General features: G+C 42.9%; 1 protein-coding gene across 1 annotated transcript in view; it reads left to right on the top strand.

The window, feature by feature from the left end:
- Positions 1–13,738, top strand: part of LOC124613091 (synaptic vesicle glycoprotein 2C-like) — a 179,545-nt gene that overhangs the window by 14,523 nt on the left and 151,284 nt on the right. The window contains exon 2 of the mRNA XM_047141683.1: positions 8,456–8,518. Coding sequence (XP_046997639.1) covers positions 8,456–8,518 — 63 coding nt within the window. The remainder of the gene's footprint in view (positions 1–8,455; positions 8,519–13,738) is intronic.

Here is a 13,738-nt window from a genome sequence, read left to right as displayed (position 1 = left end):
AGCGTGTGTAGTGTGAACAGCAAAATTCGGAGGCGGTGATATTATGGTGTGGTCGGGTTTTTCATGCAGGGGACTTGCACCCCTTGTTGTTTCGCGTGGCTTGTCGCAGCACAGGCCTAGATTGATGTTTTAAGCATGTTCTTGCTTCTCAATGATGAAGAGCAATTCGGGGATGGCGATTGCATCTTTAAACACGATCGAGCTCCTGTTCATAATGCATGGCCTGTGGTGGAGTGGTTACACGAGGATAACATGCCTGTAATGGACTGGTCTGCACAGAGTCCTGACCTGAATCATACAGAACACCTTTGGGATGTTTTGGAACGCCCATTTTCGTGCCAGGCCTCACCGACCGACATCGGTACCTCTCCTCAGTGCAGCACTCCGTGAAGAATGGGCTGCCATTGCTGAAGAAACCTGCCAGCACCTGACTGAACGTATGCCTGCCAGAGTGGAAGCTGTCGTCAAGGCTAACGCTGGGCTAACACCATACTGAATTCCAGCATTACCGATGGAGGTCGCCACGAACTTGTAAGTAATTTTCAGCCAGGTGTTCGGGTACTTTTGATAACATAGTGTATATTTAAAACACAGCTAGCTTGACTAGCAATTAAGTAATAACTACACAGAGTTGTCTCTATTCCACTGTTGCACTAACTGTAGACATCCCAACAGGTGCAACATTTGTGTAATTGTTCGTTATCCTGTGAAGCTTTTCTTCAAACCCATGTAATGCACACTTTTCCCTGGTTGACATTACTTAATCACACATCCAACAGTTTTGCAGAATAATAAATGCTGCCAAATAATATCTATTATTGGATATTCGCAACAATTTTAAAGTAACGCAACGAATGCTTAAATTAGTTGGCTTTTCTTACTTCTTAATAATTTCAGAAACCATCGCAAGATCTGAAGCAAGTATGTGGTAGGGTCCATGTGTTAATTGTCCAGCTTCAGTAACTGATAATATGGTCGAAACTGGCAGCTCATTAGAGTAGCGTGCTCTGGGTTTTCAATTAATTGCGCGAGGGCAATTTTTTTCTTTTTTTTCAGTCTCCGATCGGACGCGAAATGGAAATCACAGCGAAAATAAAAAAGGTTTTATTTTCAACAGATGGCTGCAGCTTCCAGCTATTTCTCTTCATAGTCGTCGCTCCGATTTACACATTTGTAGCAACGTTGTAGCAACTTTTCAATACCCTCATCATAGAAGGTAGCCACCTGTGCTTTCCGCCAATTCCCAAAGGTCGCCTGCAGACCGGTGTCTGTGCCGACACGCTGTCCTCATAGCGAGCCGTTCTTATGAGCTAAGATTTGAAAATCAGAGGGAGCCATGTCCGGGCTGTATAGCGGGTGATCAAACACTTGCCATAGCACATGCTGCAGGAGAGTACTTGTTGACGTGCAGTGCGGCCGAGTAATGTCGCGATGAAGGGGACTCATGACGTTACGTTGTGTGGGCTGAGTTAAGTCAGGCCGAACATCAAACATGGCACTTTCAGAGCTGAAAAGTGTGACGTGGCGTAGTCGACGGGAGTACTAGAGGCACTGACCAACACATCTGCGCAAAGATTCATTGGATTTCCTTGTGGTCTTAAAATCGCGACCGATTGGAAGTTTAAAAAAAAAAGCAAAAAAGTCAAACACCCTGATTGTAGGTTCACGAGTGAAGAGTGACGACCATGTTTAAGAAAGTGTAGTATCGCTATCATTGCCGCAGTGAGTATGGAACATGGCGACATTCGAAATTGCTCGTAACATCTCTGTTCACGGACACAAACGCTCATGGCTGTGCTGTCAGTAAATTCAAGGACTGGTTGACGAAAGCACTAAGACCTGAATGGATATTGCCTAAATTTTTGGACTTCAAATCACTACAAATAGTAACCTAAATGAGTCACACATTTTCCATATATAATAGAGCTGTGACGGGGCCATAAATTTTAGATTTTTTTTAAGAAAAGTTTACAGTCCTGCAGGTAACATTGTATTAAACTTTGTTGTTGATTTTGTGATGTCTACTATGAAGATTGGTTTGATGAACGTTTCTAGTCTATCCTCTGCAAGCCTCTTCACCTCTGTTTAACAACTGTCACCCACATCGGCCGCTACGGTCGCAGGTTCGAATCCTGCCCTGGGCATGGATGTGTGTGATGTCCTTAGGTTAGTTAGGTTTAATTAGTTCTAAGTTCTAGGCGACTGATGACCTCAGAAGTTAAGTCGCATAGCGCTCAGAGCCATTTGAACCATTTTTTTCACCCACATCCATCTCAATCCGCTTACTGCTCTGTACACAGCAAGGTTGTACACAGTCCTACCACGAGAGGACGACATCTTCCAGGCACACTTCAAGCCAGGCTACTTCCAGGTACGGTTAGTCGCCTTCAGATGGCCCTCACATTACGGAACCAAACTCTGCTTCCACCACGAGCCCGTCAACTATTATATACATTCAACGATAGTGTTGCCAGCCGCCACAGAGAGCGATGATACATTTGACGACCTTCGTTTCCTCAAAGCAGAGTGCAGCGGGAGATTCTTTTGCCAGTCTCGGGTCAAGGAAAAGGCTCCATAAACCTCCATCCAGTTCGGCCACAGTAACAATTCCAACAATGTCAGAGAGTTCCGGACCCAGTCCCGTCTAACGACATTTCAGGACGTTGCGTTCGCCCATCTCCCGTCCCAGTCTATTACCTGCAACAGTCAAGGCCCCCGACGCACATAAACAGTTGCCATCGTAACAGCAAACCATATTGATAGGGGCAGTTACACACCGAATCTCTGCTGAGTTACATTTTGTTAAAAGTGACTGATTTACTAGGTGGCAGAGACAGCAATCTATTAGAACTCATTAGATTGGTTGTTAACCTTAATTGTGTTATTATTAGTCAGGTCCGGCTTCACCAAGTACCACCTGCTATCGATAGACTCGTCCGGGCGGTAGCAGCGTCACCTGTCGAGAAATGAAAGCTAGTCAGACACACGTACGGTTCATGTAGTACCAGTGAGCGTGCTGTCCGTATGTTGGAAGGGGAGGGCGCGCGATCTATCTGAGTTCGAGCGAGGGTAGATTGTGATGGCCCGGAGGCTTGACATGAGTATTTTGTAAACTGCACGACTTGTCAGTGTTTGGGGAATGCTATGGTAAGTGTCTTCAACACGTGGCGAAACCAAGATCATACGACATCCAGACATCGTGGGGCTGGGCAGTCACCCTTCATTACAGATGTCCTACGCTGCGAACTGCAGGCGGCGAGTGGTGGAACTAACACCAGTCGTTAATGCTGGTCAGAGTACAAGAGTGTCTGATGACACACTGTGCGGAACACTCCTACTGATAAGCCTCCTCAGCCGACGACCCATGCAGGTGCCAATGATAACACCATGACGTCGGCAAATACGACTGAAGTGGGCACGTGACCGTCAGCACCTGATGCTGGCACAGTGGCAAAGCTTTGCACGGTCTGATGAAACCAGATACGTTCTTCATAACGCCGAAGGGAGGGCGCGAATCGGTCGTCTTCCAGGGGAACAGCTCCGGTACATCTGTACTGCGGGACGGAGAAGTAGACTGGACATGGGGCACAGCTCCAGTGTTACAGGCGGGAAGTGATATGTAACTGCCACATCGATGGCCTCATTGGCCATAACAGAAAAGAAACGACATAAATCTAGAAATCCTCGTATAATGTACGCCTAACGAAAAAAAAAAAAATAGTGCTGAATTCTGTCAGATGAACGGTGTGCCCTATCTTACTCTGCAAGAGATAACTGTAGTCACACAGTATATTCAAGATGATGTGATGGAATCTACTTTCCGTAACTTTTTAATCATACAAAAATTAGAGAAGAATGGACACAGGGGAATTTTATTCTGCCACGAAAATGCATCCGCTCACAAAACGGGAGGGTTATGAATCAATACAAGGTGAGGCAGCTAAGTAAGTCGCCCAGACACATCCAAAATGAGAAAACATATTAATATTCTGTTCTCACTAAGTCACTGCGGACAATGTGGTAAAACTTCTGAAGTACACAAGTAATTTTTAATCTCTGAAGCTGACGGTTTATCACTTTCTTTATGTTAAATGTTTCTACATACTTTATTCAATGACACTGGATAGAGCGTTCGAAGAGGACGTATGTGGAACTTGATCAAACAATAACAAATTAACAAAACTCCAACCTACTGTCTCGCCGTCATCGGATAGTGTACCACAAACCTCTCTCCTATTGTGCCATATGTCAGCAAATAGTGACTCAGGAACGGTTTATGTGTTCATTATAGTTACTGCCATATCAAGTGTTTAAAGTATTAACGACCGTATAAAACGACTGAGACAATTCTGCACGTTGAATTTCGTCTGTACTTCTCGGAGTAAAAGGCGTTATGGCTTAGTCAAGAGTGATTAATCCCACTTGTGGCGTTCTGAGGTAAAAATAATGAAGTTTACTATCCGCCTCAGAATCAATGAGGATGTGCTCACACACTTGAGCTTGACCTTCACCCAAGTAAACAAAAATCAGGGTAAAGAAAATTAGATAAATATTGTTTTCTGAAACTAAATATACACTCATGTTCAGAAAAACCAGAGCGCCTTGAACGACTAGAGCATTTCAGCTACCTCTGTTCAGCATGCGTCCTGTTGCCTAATATGCGCTGGTCCGCCATCGGCCGTGATAACTTGTTCCGTGTGCGATGGCATCGACACGTATAAGGCGCGAATGGCCTATTCTGGTATAGCCGTCCATGCTGCACTCACCTCGTTCCAAAGTTCATCTGTGGTGTTTGGCAGTGGATCAGCCTACTGCACTCGTTGTTTCACCGTATTCCACGCATTTTCAGTTGTCGACAAGTATGGTGACCTGGCAGGCGAGAGCAAAAGGCTGACATCCTGTGATACCAAGACGGCAGGTGTTCCTGCAACAAGATATGGTTGTGCAGTGTCTTGCTGAAAAATATCGTCTGGTTGTTGTGCAGAATGTGTATGATTACAGGTCGGAGGATGTCGTTCACGTAGATCACACTGGTCACAGTGCCCTGGACACGCACCAACTGTGACTCGTGGTTGTATCCAACAGCACCCCACACCATAAGGCCTTGTGTTGGCGCTGTATGTCTTGTGCGAAAGCAGTCATTGTGACGCTATTCCCCCTGTCTGTGACGAACCCAAATGCAGCCAACATTTTCAAAGAAACAGAACAGGGATTCGTCCGAAAACAATATCTGAAGCCATTCGTGTCCCCCCATACACCGCTGCCGTCCAGCATGCTTCTGCATATTCGTCAAAGGCAGGCCGAGAAGCAGACGACGCGCATGTAACCCATGTCATAATAAATGGCGACGGAGTCCACACCCTGATAGTATACCATGTGTTACACTGAGGAGGATGCAGATCTGTCCTACAACGCCTCTCGGATGAAATGTCGATTTTTTCGGGGAGTGGAATGTGTGGTGCGACCTGAACCATCTCATCGTATTCTACAGCCCTCCGTGAACCATTCGGCACACACCCGTTGCACTGTCGAAACACTTCGCCCCAAACGAATAACAATTTCCCAGGAGGTTGCATCACATTCTGTCATGCCAATAACGGGCCATCTTTCAAACTCACTGATTAGACGGTACGGTTTGCACAAACGTCTGCGAGGCATCCTGCGCGTCTGCTCAAGTCACACTGATTCATTATCTTCAGTTTATAGCGCTCTTGAGAGGTGCGGACACACCTTACCGGTAGGTGGTGTTGCGCAGCGACATCGATGTTGACCTTGAACCCGTGGGCCGACATGGCTCAAATGCTTCCGCAGAACATACTACTGTACATATCCTGTGAATATGAACGTCCTATCTCTGGTCGTTCAAGGCGTGCTGTTTTTTTCTGAACACGAATGTAGTTCCTCTAAGTATAGTACCAAGGTTGTTGAACAATAGTCATGCCTGCACCCAAAACGCATTCGCTCGAATGACACTGACGCACCCCACCCATACAAGTCGCATAATATTGTAAACAAAGCAAAACAGGTGCACACTAGCTGCCAGACTTGAATGCACCTCACCTCGTTGCTGGATACAGAGACAGCATGGCGGCGATGAGGCACAATACTGGTATTTAACGAATCTGCGTTTGAAATAATTTTTCAAATACGTTATAAATCTGTTTCAGGTAGTGATACGGTTCCCATATTGTCGGGAACTAGATGCCATGGGACTACAGATGCAGTCTTCATAATCTGAAACACGAGGCACTGACTATTTAGGAGCTTATTTGTCTATATGGTGTCCCCCTACGAAGCACGTTTGAAAAGTTTTCAGTGCATTGGCTAACACGATAAAATTTGAAGATTATTCACATGAAAGCACAGTCCTCGTAATATTCAGATACACGCGTCCCAACATATGTTTCGTTTGTACACGTACAAACGGTCTTAACTCATTCAGAAATTAAATCACAACATGCAGTTCACAGTTTACTCAGCAATGATCTCTGTCTTTCTTCAGTCACCCTGATACAGTGTACACATGACTTCCAACCTTTATCCACGTCTTCACGCACGAAAACTAAACAAAAAGTCATGTCTTTACGTCAAAAACCACTGCCTCATCGTCACCGATACGACCACTAAATTGTTCAGTTTCGGCAGTCGGAACAGTCTCTCTTATAAGAAAGACACAAAAAAAGACATTGAAATATTTGCGTTCCGATTGAGACTCGTTACATGCTGAAATTGATCAAATCGCACTGAACATCGCACGGCAACGAGACCATGGAATGGTTAAATTCAGAAGTAATAACAACATGTATTAAGGCATTTAACCCAGTGGGAGACGAGACTATCAATTCTTGTTTCGCAGAATGCGGGCAGCTGCTAACGGATCCACAACGGTAGGTATTGTCCGATTGGCAGTGCTGTGGCGAATGTTACCGTGCAACAGGGTGATCTAACCGACAGCATTCCGACCGCACGAGGACAAACGCCAGAGCCAACAGAGGAAGTATCCCCCATCTCGCCCACCAAAGAAATGCAATGCTGTTCATACAAGCTCCGGTAAGGTCATGATGACCCTCTTCTTCGACTGCAGGGGCCCTCTGCTCATCCAGTTCCTCGAGCGTGGAGCCAGTCAATGTGCAGCACTTTGTAGACACTTTGTAGAAACTGCCAGGACCCATAATGTTAAAAGCCCCGGGAGAGTTGTTGGACGGAATCATCTTGTTGCATGATAACGCACGCCCCCACACCGCCAATTTGACGAAGGTTACGCTTCAACGCTTGGTTCGGAAAAACTGGAACATCATTCGTACAGTTCGGGTCTTCCACCGTGTGATTTTCTCATCTTTGGCGACCTGAAGAGAAGCACACGTGGACGTCGGTTTCAGTGAGACGTGGGCGTGCAAGAGTGGGTGCTGTTGTGGGTCCGTCAGCGGCCGATTGCGTACTACGAAAGAGGAAATGAGAGTCTCATTCACCAGTGAGTTAAATGCCTTAACGCGTGTGTTGGTTACTTTTGAATGGAACCATTCCATGGTCCCGTTGTGACGAGTGTTCGATTTTCATTTGACTGCCCCTTATAATAGCAAACTACACCGCTAAGCTCAGGAAAGGAGCCGCGTTGTATCCACGCATCCAGGAAGCAATGTGTCGTACTGTTCGCAAATGTCGACGGGTTGTGTTTTCTGTAAAGTGGAGGGGAGTCGTTAGTCTCTGCCAACCACACTCCAGCAGCGATTAAGGGAAACTAAAGTCCACATCTTTGGCCCTTCCTGTGTTTACCGTTAACCTCAACTACCAGAATGTGGGAGTACAGTTAAGGATACAGGGGTTAATGTCTGGTCCCTCTTCGAACTTTCAAAATATACTAATTCGTTCATTCAGTCACTCAGAAAATGTATACTCCAAGGAATGCGGATTGACAGAGTATCATAACATAAAAAACACATTTTCCAGCTCACATTTCTTCCAGAGACTCACCGCAAAGGAAGTGAGATTTAGTGTTTCACTTATTAGTAACACATTCGAAATATTCTAAGTGACAAAATGGCATGGATCTGAGAGTATCGTTCAACCATGCATATCGTTTTGAGTGCCAAACTATTGTTTCAATGACGCATTTTGTGAATGCTTCAGTATGTGGTTCTACAAGGAGACTTGTACAGACGCGTAGAGCTTGATGCCAAGTATTTTTCGCAAAATATAAAGGTAAGTTTCTGGAAAGAGTAAACGTGCATTTAATCAGAACTATCGGCGTGTCCCAAGCATGTGACAACATCAACACATCTCTACAGCTATATGTGTAAGGGTGGCAGTTCCAAACTAAAAGGAATAGTATGCATCAAACGTTTTAAATCGAAAATACTGTACGTATATATTTAGCAACGAAATTAAGTTGTTGGTTGCTTTTCATAAAGAGCAATCTTTCGACACATGGAAGATAATGTGTTGTTCTTGATTTCAGAGCCGGAGGAACGGAAGCCAATAGATGAGCCTGTGGACTTCGAAACTGCGATTTCGCTAACAGGTAGGTTGTCGCAGTTAAGTTGTGATAATATGACACGAATGCCGACGAGCAGCATTCAATACATATTACAGTGTACCAGTATTGTGCACTAAATTGTTGGTTAAAGTAAATACTAAAGCAAAACTGTCAAATGATACTTCATAACATGTTCTTTTTGTTTCTGTAGAAAATCATATGTCTCTGAATTACGCAATGCAACGTGTGATAGTGATGGTCAATGCGAAATTTAGGCTCTGGGCCTTATGTATGTTGTTTGAGACCAAAATGCCACACTTTACAATCAAATATTTTGTTTCACAGTTTTGCAAGCACTTAATGTGCCTTGCTATTATCATTCTTATTTTGTTTCACAAAGTATATCATTTCATTTTGCCAACAAATTATTTGTGGCGAAATTAATTTTAGACAACTATGCGTACTAAACAGACAAAAAGTCTTTTAAAAACCGATCCAAGACCTCTACTAAATAGTGAAGTATATCTATAGAAAGCGAAAAATAACAGAAGCATATGCATGACAATGCGCCCTCAATCATGTTAGTAGTTTTTGAGTTATTACCAAAGTTTTGAAAATAAAATGAAGTTTAGTATCTATTCGATTTTGGTATCCTATGTGTCAAGGAATATAAGTTGAGGAGTTGCATCGGAACACAATTACAGAAATTTTGTGTGTATTATATACTTTGAACTATATACAAGAATATTTATTCTGTGGTATAAAAAGTCGATTCCGCATCATATAAGTAATGAACTGATAAAAGTAGCTGCAGCATCGTAAATTAGGCTAAGGTATTTATCTTTAATTTACTTCATATGCTAATAGTTTTTAAATACCACATAATCGAAGATTAACTACTTGCACTGACAAATCAGTAATTTTTTAGAAATCTAAACGACTCAGCAAAATTCTAATTTGTTTTATGTATGATAAATGTTTGTTAAGATGTACGGAAAATAATATATGAGAGAACGACAGATGAGGGCGTAAATAGCGTATATGTTATCCTAGGGAGTCAATCTGGAGACCAGGAACAAAGCAGATGTACTGAAACGTCCCCTTTGAAGAATTATACACGACTGTCCTTAACCTGACACACAATATTTTTAGCGCAACGCAATCTGACTTTCAAAATCCCTACAAAAGAATGGCCCTGACTAACATTAAACTATACCTTTCAGAAATCACTTACCTCACAAAAATCTTCATTACTCGAACTACTGCAATACAGCGAGCGCCACTACTGCCAGCTAAATAAAAGATTCAAACTACGGAAGGCACTAACTACTGATAGGGATAGTTAGCAAATGAAAGATTTTAATAGAGAACAAACAATGTATTTACCTTAATAGTCATAATATATATAGCAGTTCATGACAAATTACAAAACTCCGCCATCTCTCTCCCCACATCCACCACTGCTGGCGGCTCACCTCCAACTGCGCAACGCTACGCGCTGTTCACATCCAGCTGCCGCTGCCCAACACTACAATGGCAGACAACAATGCAAACTAGCCACAGACTGCACACAGGTGGCGTTACCAATAAAAAAACCTAAACAGCCTACTTACAGTACGTATCGATGAGTGGCGAAATTTTTCTAAGTTCGAGTTCTTGGAATTGTAAAATACCTCACAAGTCAGTGGCAAAGACTTCAATCTTTGGGGAAAACTTCATGCTGACTTGTAAAATTTCTGCATTACTAGTAACTGTTGAAAGTTTTCCGTATTTTGACCAAGTATTAATGACATTCCTAAATTTTTCCGAAGCTCCTCCGCCGTTTTTTGAATCCTCAGTTCAAAAGAACCAGTACTCTCTTGTAGGCATACGCAAAGTGTTGGCAATAATTTTACAGAAAGGGCTGTATGATATTGCGCTGTGTACGAGTGGGTTACTTTGTGCATATTTCGGCATACTTCCAGTGTAAGTAACGTAAAAATTGAAAATAAAACAGGTTTTCGCAAAGGGACTGGACCCCACGTTCGCCGAATTACCATTCTGTACTATTTTCGCTTGCCCAATGCTGCCTCAAAACCACTCTAAAATAATTGGCTTATACCTCGCCCATATATGCTACTTTCTCTAAACGCTTGGCCATCTGTAGCTCCCTTTTCTGTCAATTTCATTTCTGATCAAGTACCGCATACAGCACAAATTTGGACGAAATCTGTGTTGACGCATAGGCGCAAACCTCGTCTGCACACGTCCTAGCACGGCCAAGACGTCACGTCTGCAGTCAAATACATCGCTCAAACAGTCGTGTCTGTCTTTAAAACTTCTTGCGTAATTACTACTCCACTCACGTAGTGCATGCTCTCCAAGCAGCACAAATCATAGTGTCAACTGCAGAATTCTACATCCCACAAAACATTCATACATTAAAACAAACACATTTATAATTTGAAAACTTGTCAGACTCTAGTTCCGATAACTTAGACAATAGCATATTTCAACCCCCAGACGCATGCAGAGGAGTGTTATAAATTTTACGTGTATATCTGTCTGCTGCATCGTAGCTCCCAATCGAAAGGTTCGATTTTAATGCAATTTTTGTTTGTTTGAAACCTGGTGTAATTGAGACGGTTCTTAGCTATACTACGTGAAAGTCTATTCAGTAGTTTAAATTTCATCAGCTAAATTAAGTAAAACTGTTTTCCGCCAGTGTTCTCTCTTGATGCACAGTGTGTAATACATAAGAGGAACGTCAAATTACGTAGTACCAGGCTGTAGGGCTCAAAAATATCTAAAGAACTGCCAGTTAGAACATATGTTTATCTTTTACGGTTGGCCAACAATACTGACCTCTGTCTTTTGAAGTCACCCGTTTCAGCACCTACAAACCAGAAAAAGAGTAATTGTAACTCAACTGTAAAAGAAACATATGCTCTCGGAGGTATTTTGTAGTTCTTTTTGAGGTCTACAATTCAGTACTAAATCAAACTATTTTGCTCCAATAGTTTAGGCAGCCTACTGCAAGAGAACGCACTGGTAAGTGCACTTTCTTCAGATTGTTTTATAATTATCTTCAATGTTTATTGTTTATGTTACCTAGAGTAACTAAATATGTTCTAAAACACAGTCAATGAATATATGAATTGGAAAAAGAAACACATAAATAGCATAAGTGAAAAAGATCTCGCATTGGAAATACGTGTTTCGTGCCGGAAAGTATTTGTGTGAACATACGGATAGCGTGTCGATCCCCCATGTCTGCTAGTAAAACATGAAGTTTAAGAACAGTGAACTTAAATTAAAATGTAACTTCACAAAAAAAACTCTAAAAAGTAAAGAAATAATATGTATAGCTGCTTGAAATTCAATACAAGTAATAATATTTTAATCGAAGTGTCGTCCCGTTGGGGGACCGCAAAGTAAATTAAACAAAACGGAATGCATTCGTTAAAGTACGAAATTTAAATACGAGTAAGCTACCTAGGCAACGCGGATAAATATGAAAACAACAATATCAACTCATTCAGTCTATATCGGAAGAATTCGCACTGTAGACACAATCGTCAACCACGCCTGCCCTCACGCGTCTGCCCGTTCGGGTCGCCGCACTTGGTCACGTCCATCGCGCCACATACCGCGTATCACCCGACTCGCGCACGCGGTATAATGATACGTAAGTACGCTACCATCAAACCACTGCAGGACGTATGACTCGTAAGACAGATTAATGCATGAAACTAAGTATATATGATATTATGTAAAAACATTATATAAAAGAAACAGACTATTAAAGTCGGATTAGATTTTGTATTTCAAATAATAAGTAATTATAACTTCAGCAGCTGTTTTGAGGTGTTGGTGCTAGACGTGCAGTACTAGAAGAGATGACGCCAAACGTAGGCTTGTATACAGAAGTAGTGAAACTATGCTGTTCTCGAAAGGGTAGCTACTGTTAACTTCTCCCCGACGCGACGCTTGAATCAATTGAAAGTAGGCTGTTTAGGTTTTTATGTTGGTACCGCCACGTATCGCTCTATATGAAAATCACTGACTGTGCTGTGGGAAGGCTGTGGTTGGTTTGCATTGTTGGAGTATATGCTATTGTAGTGTTGGGCAGTTGGCTGTTAACAGCGCGTAGCGTTGCGCAGTTGGAGGTGAGCCGCCAGCAGTGGTGGATGCCGGGAGAGAGATGGCGGAGTTTTGAGAGTGGATGATCTGGACGTATGTCCATCAGAGACAGTAAATTTGTAATACTGGATGTCATGAACTGCTATATATTATGACTTTTGAACATTATTAAGCTGGCAGTAGTGGCGCTCGCTGTATTGCAGTAGTTTGAGTAACGAAGATTTTTGTGAGGTAAGTGATTTGTGAAAGGTATAGTTTAATGTTAGTCACGGTCATTGTTTTGTAGGGATTATTGAAAGTGAGATTGCGTTGCGCCAAAAATATTGTGTGTCAGTTTAGTGTTTATCAGAATACGTAAAGAGCCAAATGTCTGAGTACGTTCAGTTCTGCTCAGCTGTTTGAAAATCAAATAACGTAAGGGGTTTACCAGCACAGTAGTTCAATAATTTTCTAAGGGGACGTTTCACAATATACAGGGCGATTATAATTAAACTTTCTAGCCGCTGTAGGAATAACACCACTGGTCAGAATGACTTCAAATTGCAACGGAATGTTATCGGAGAAGGGGGAAAACGTATGGCAGAAGAAAAATAAATAGTTACAAATTGTAGCAATAGATGGTGCTGTAAGCATCATAATTGAATAGTGGTCGACTACAAATGACAAACGAATCATACAATAATACCTAAGGTGTACGTTTAACGTTCAAAAATTGTACTATTGTAACCGTACAAGCTGTGGGTGGAGATTAGAGCAGCAGTTTCTCGCCGCAGAGCACGAGTCTGCCGGTTGCTACCGGGCGGTGGCGAGCGGCTAGCGTGTACGCGGCGTTGGAAAAACCCTAATGGTCGCTTGGCGGGGGCGCGTAGGGCCATGTTTGTGAGCTTGGAGAAATTTATATGTCAGAGAAAAGTTGATAAAAACAAAACTAAGAGTGAGACGGAGGTGCGAGTTGGCACTCATGGCCAGAAAGAATGTAAAGCTAAATGCCGGCCGGGGTGGCCGAGCGGTTCTAGGCGCTACAGTCTAGAACCGCACGACCGCTACGGTCGCAGGTTTGAATCCTGCCTCTGGTATGGATGTGTGTGATGTCCTTAGGTTAGTTAGGTTTAAGTAGTTCTAGTTCTAGGGGACTGATGACCT

Source organism: Schistocerca americana, chromosome 4 (assembly GCF_021461395.2).
Source record: "Schistocerca americana isolate TAMUIC-IGC-003095 chromosome 4, iqSchAmer2.1, whole genome shotgun sequence".
Lineage (NCBI taxonomy): Eukaryota > Metazoa > Arthropoda > Insecta > Orthoptera > Acrididae > Schistocerca > Schistocerca americana.
Note: the sequence above shows the minus strand (reverse complement) of the source record. Positions and strands in the feature narration are given on the sequence as shown.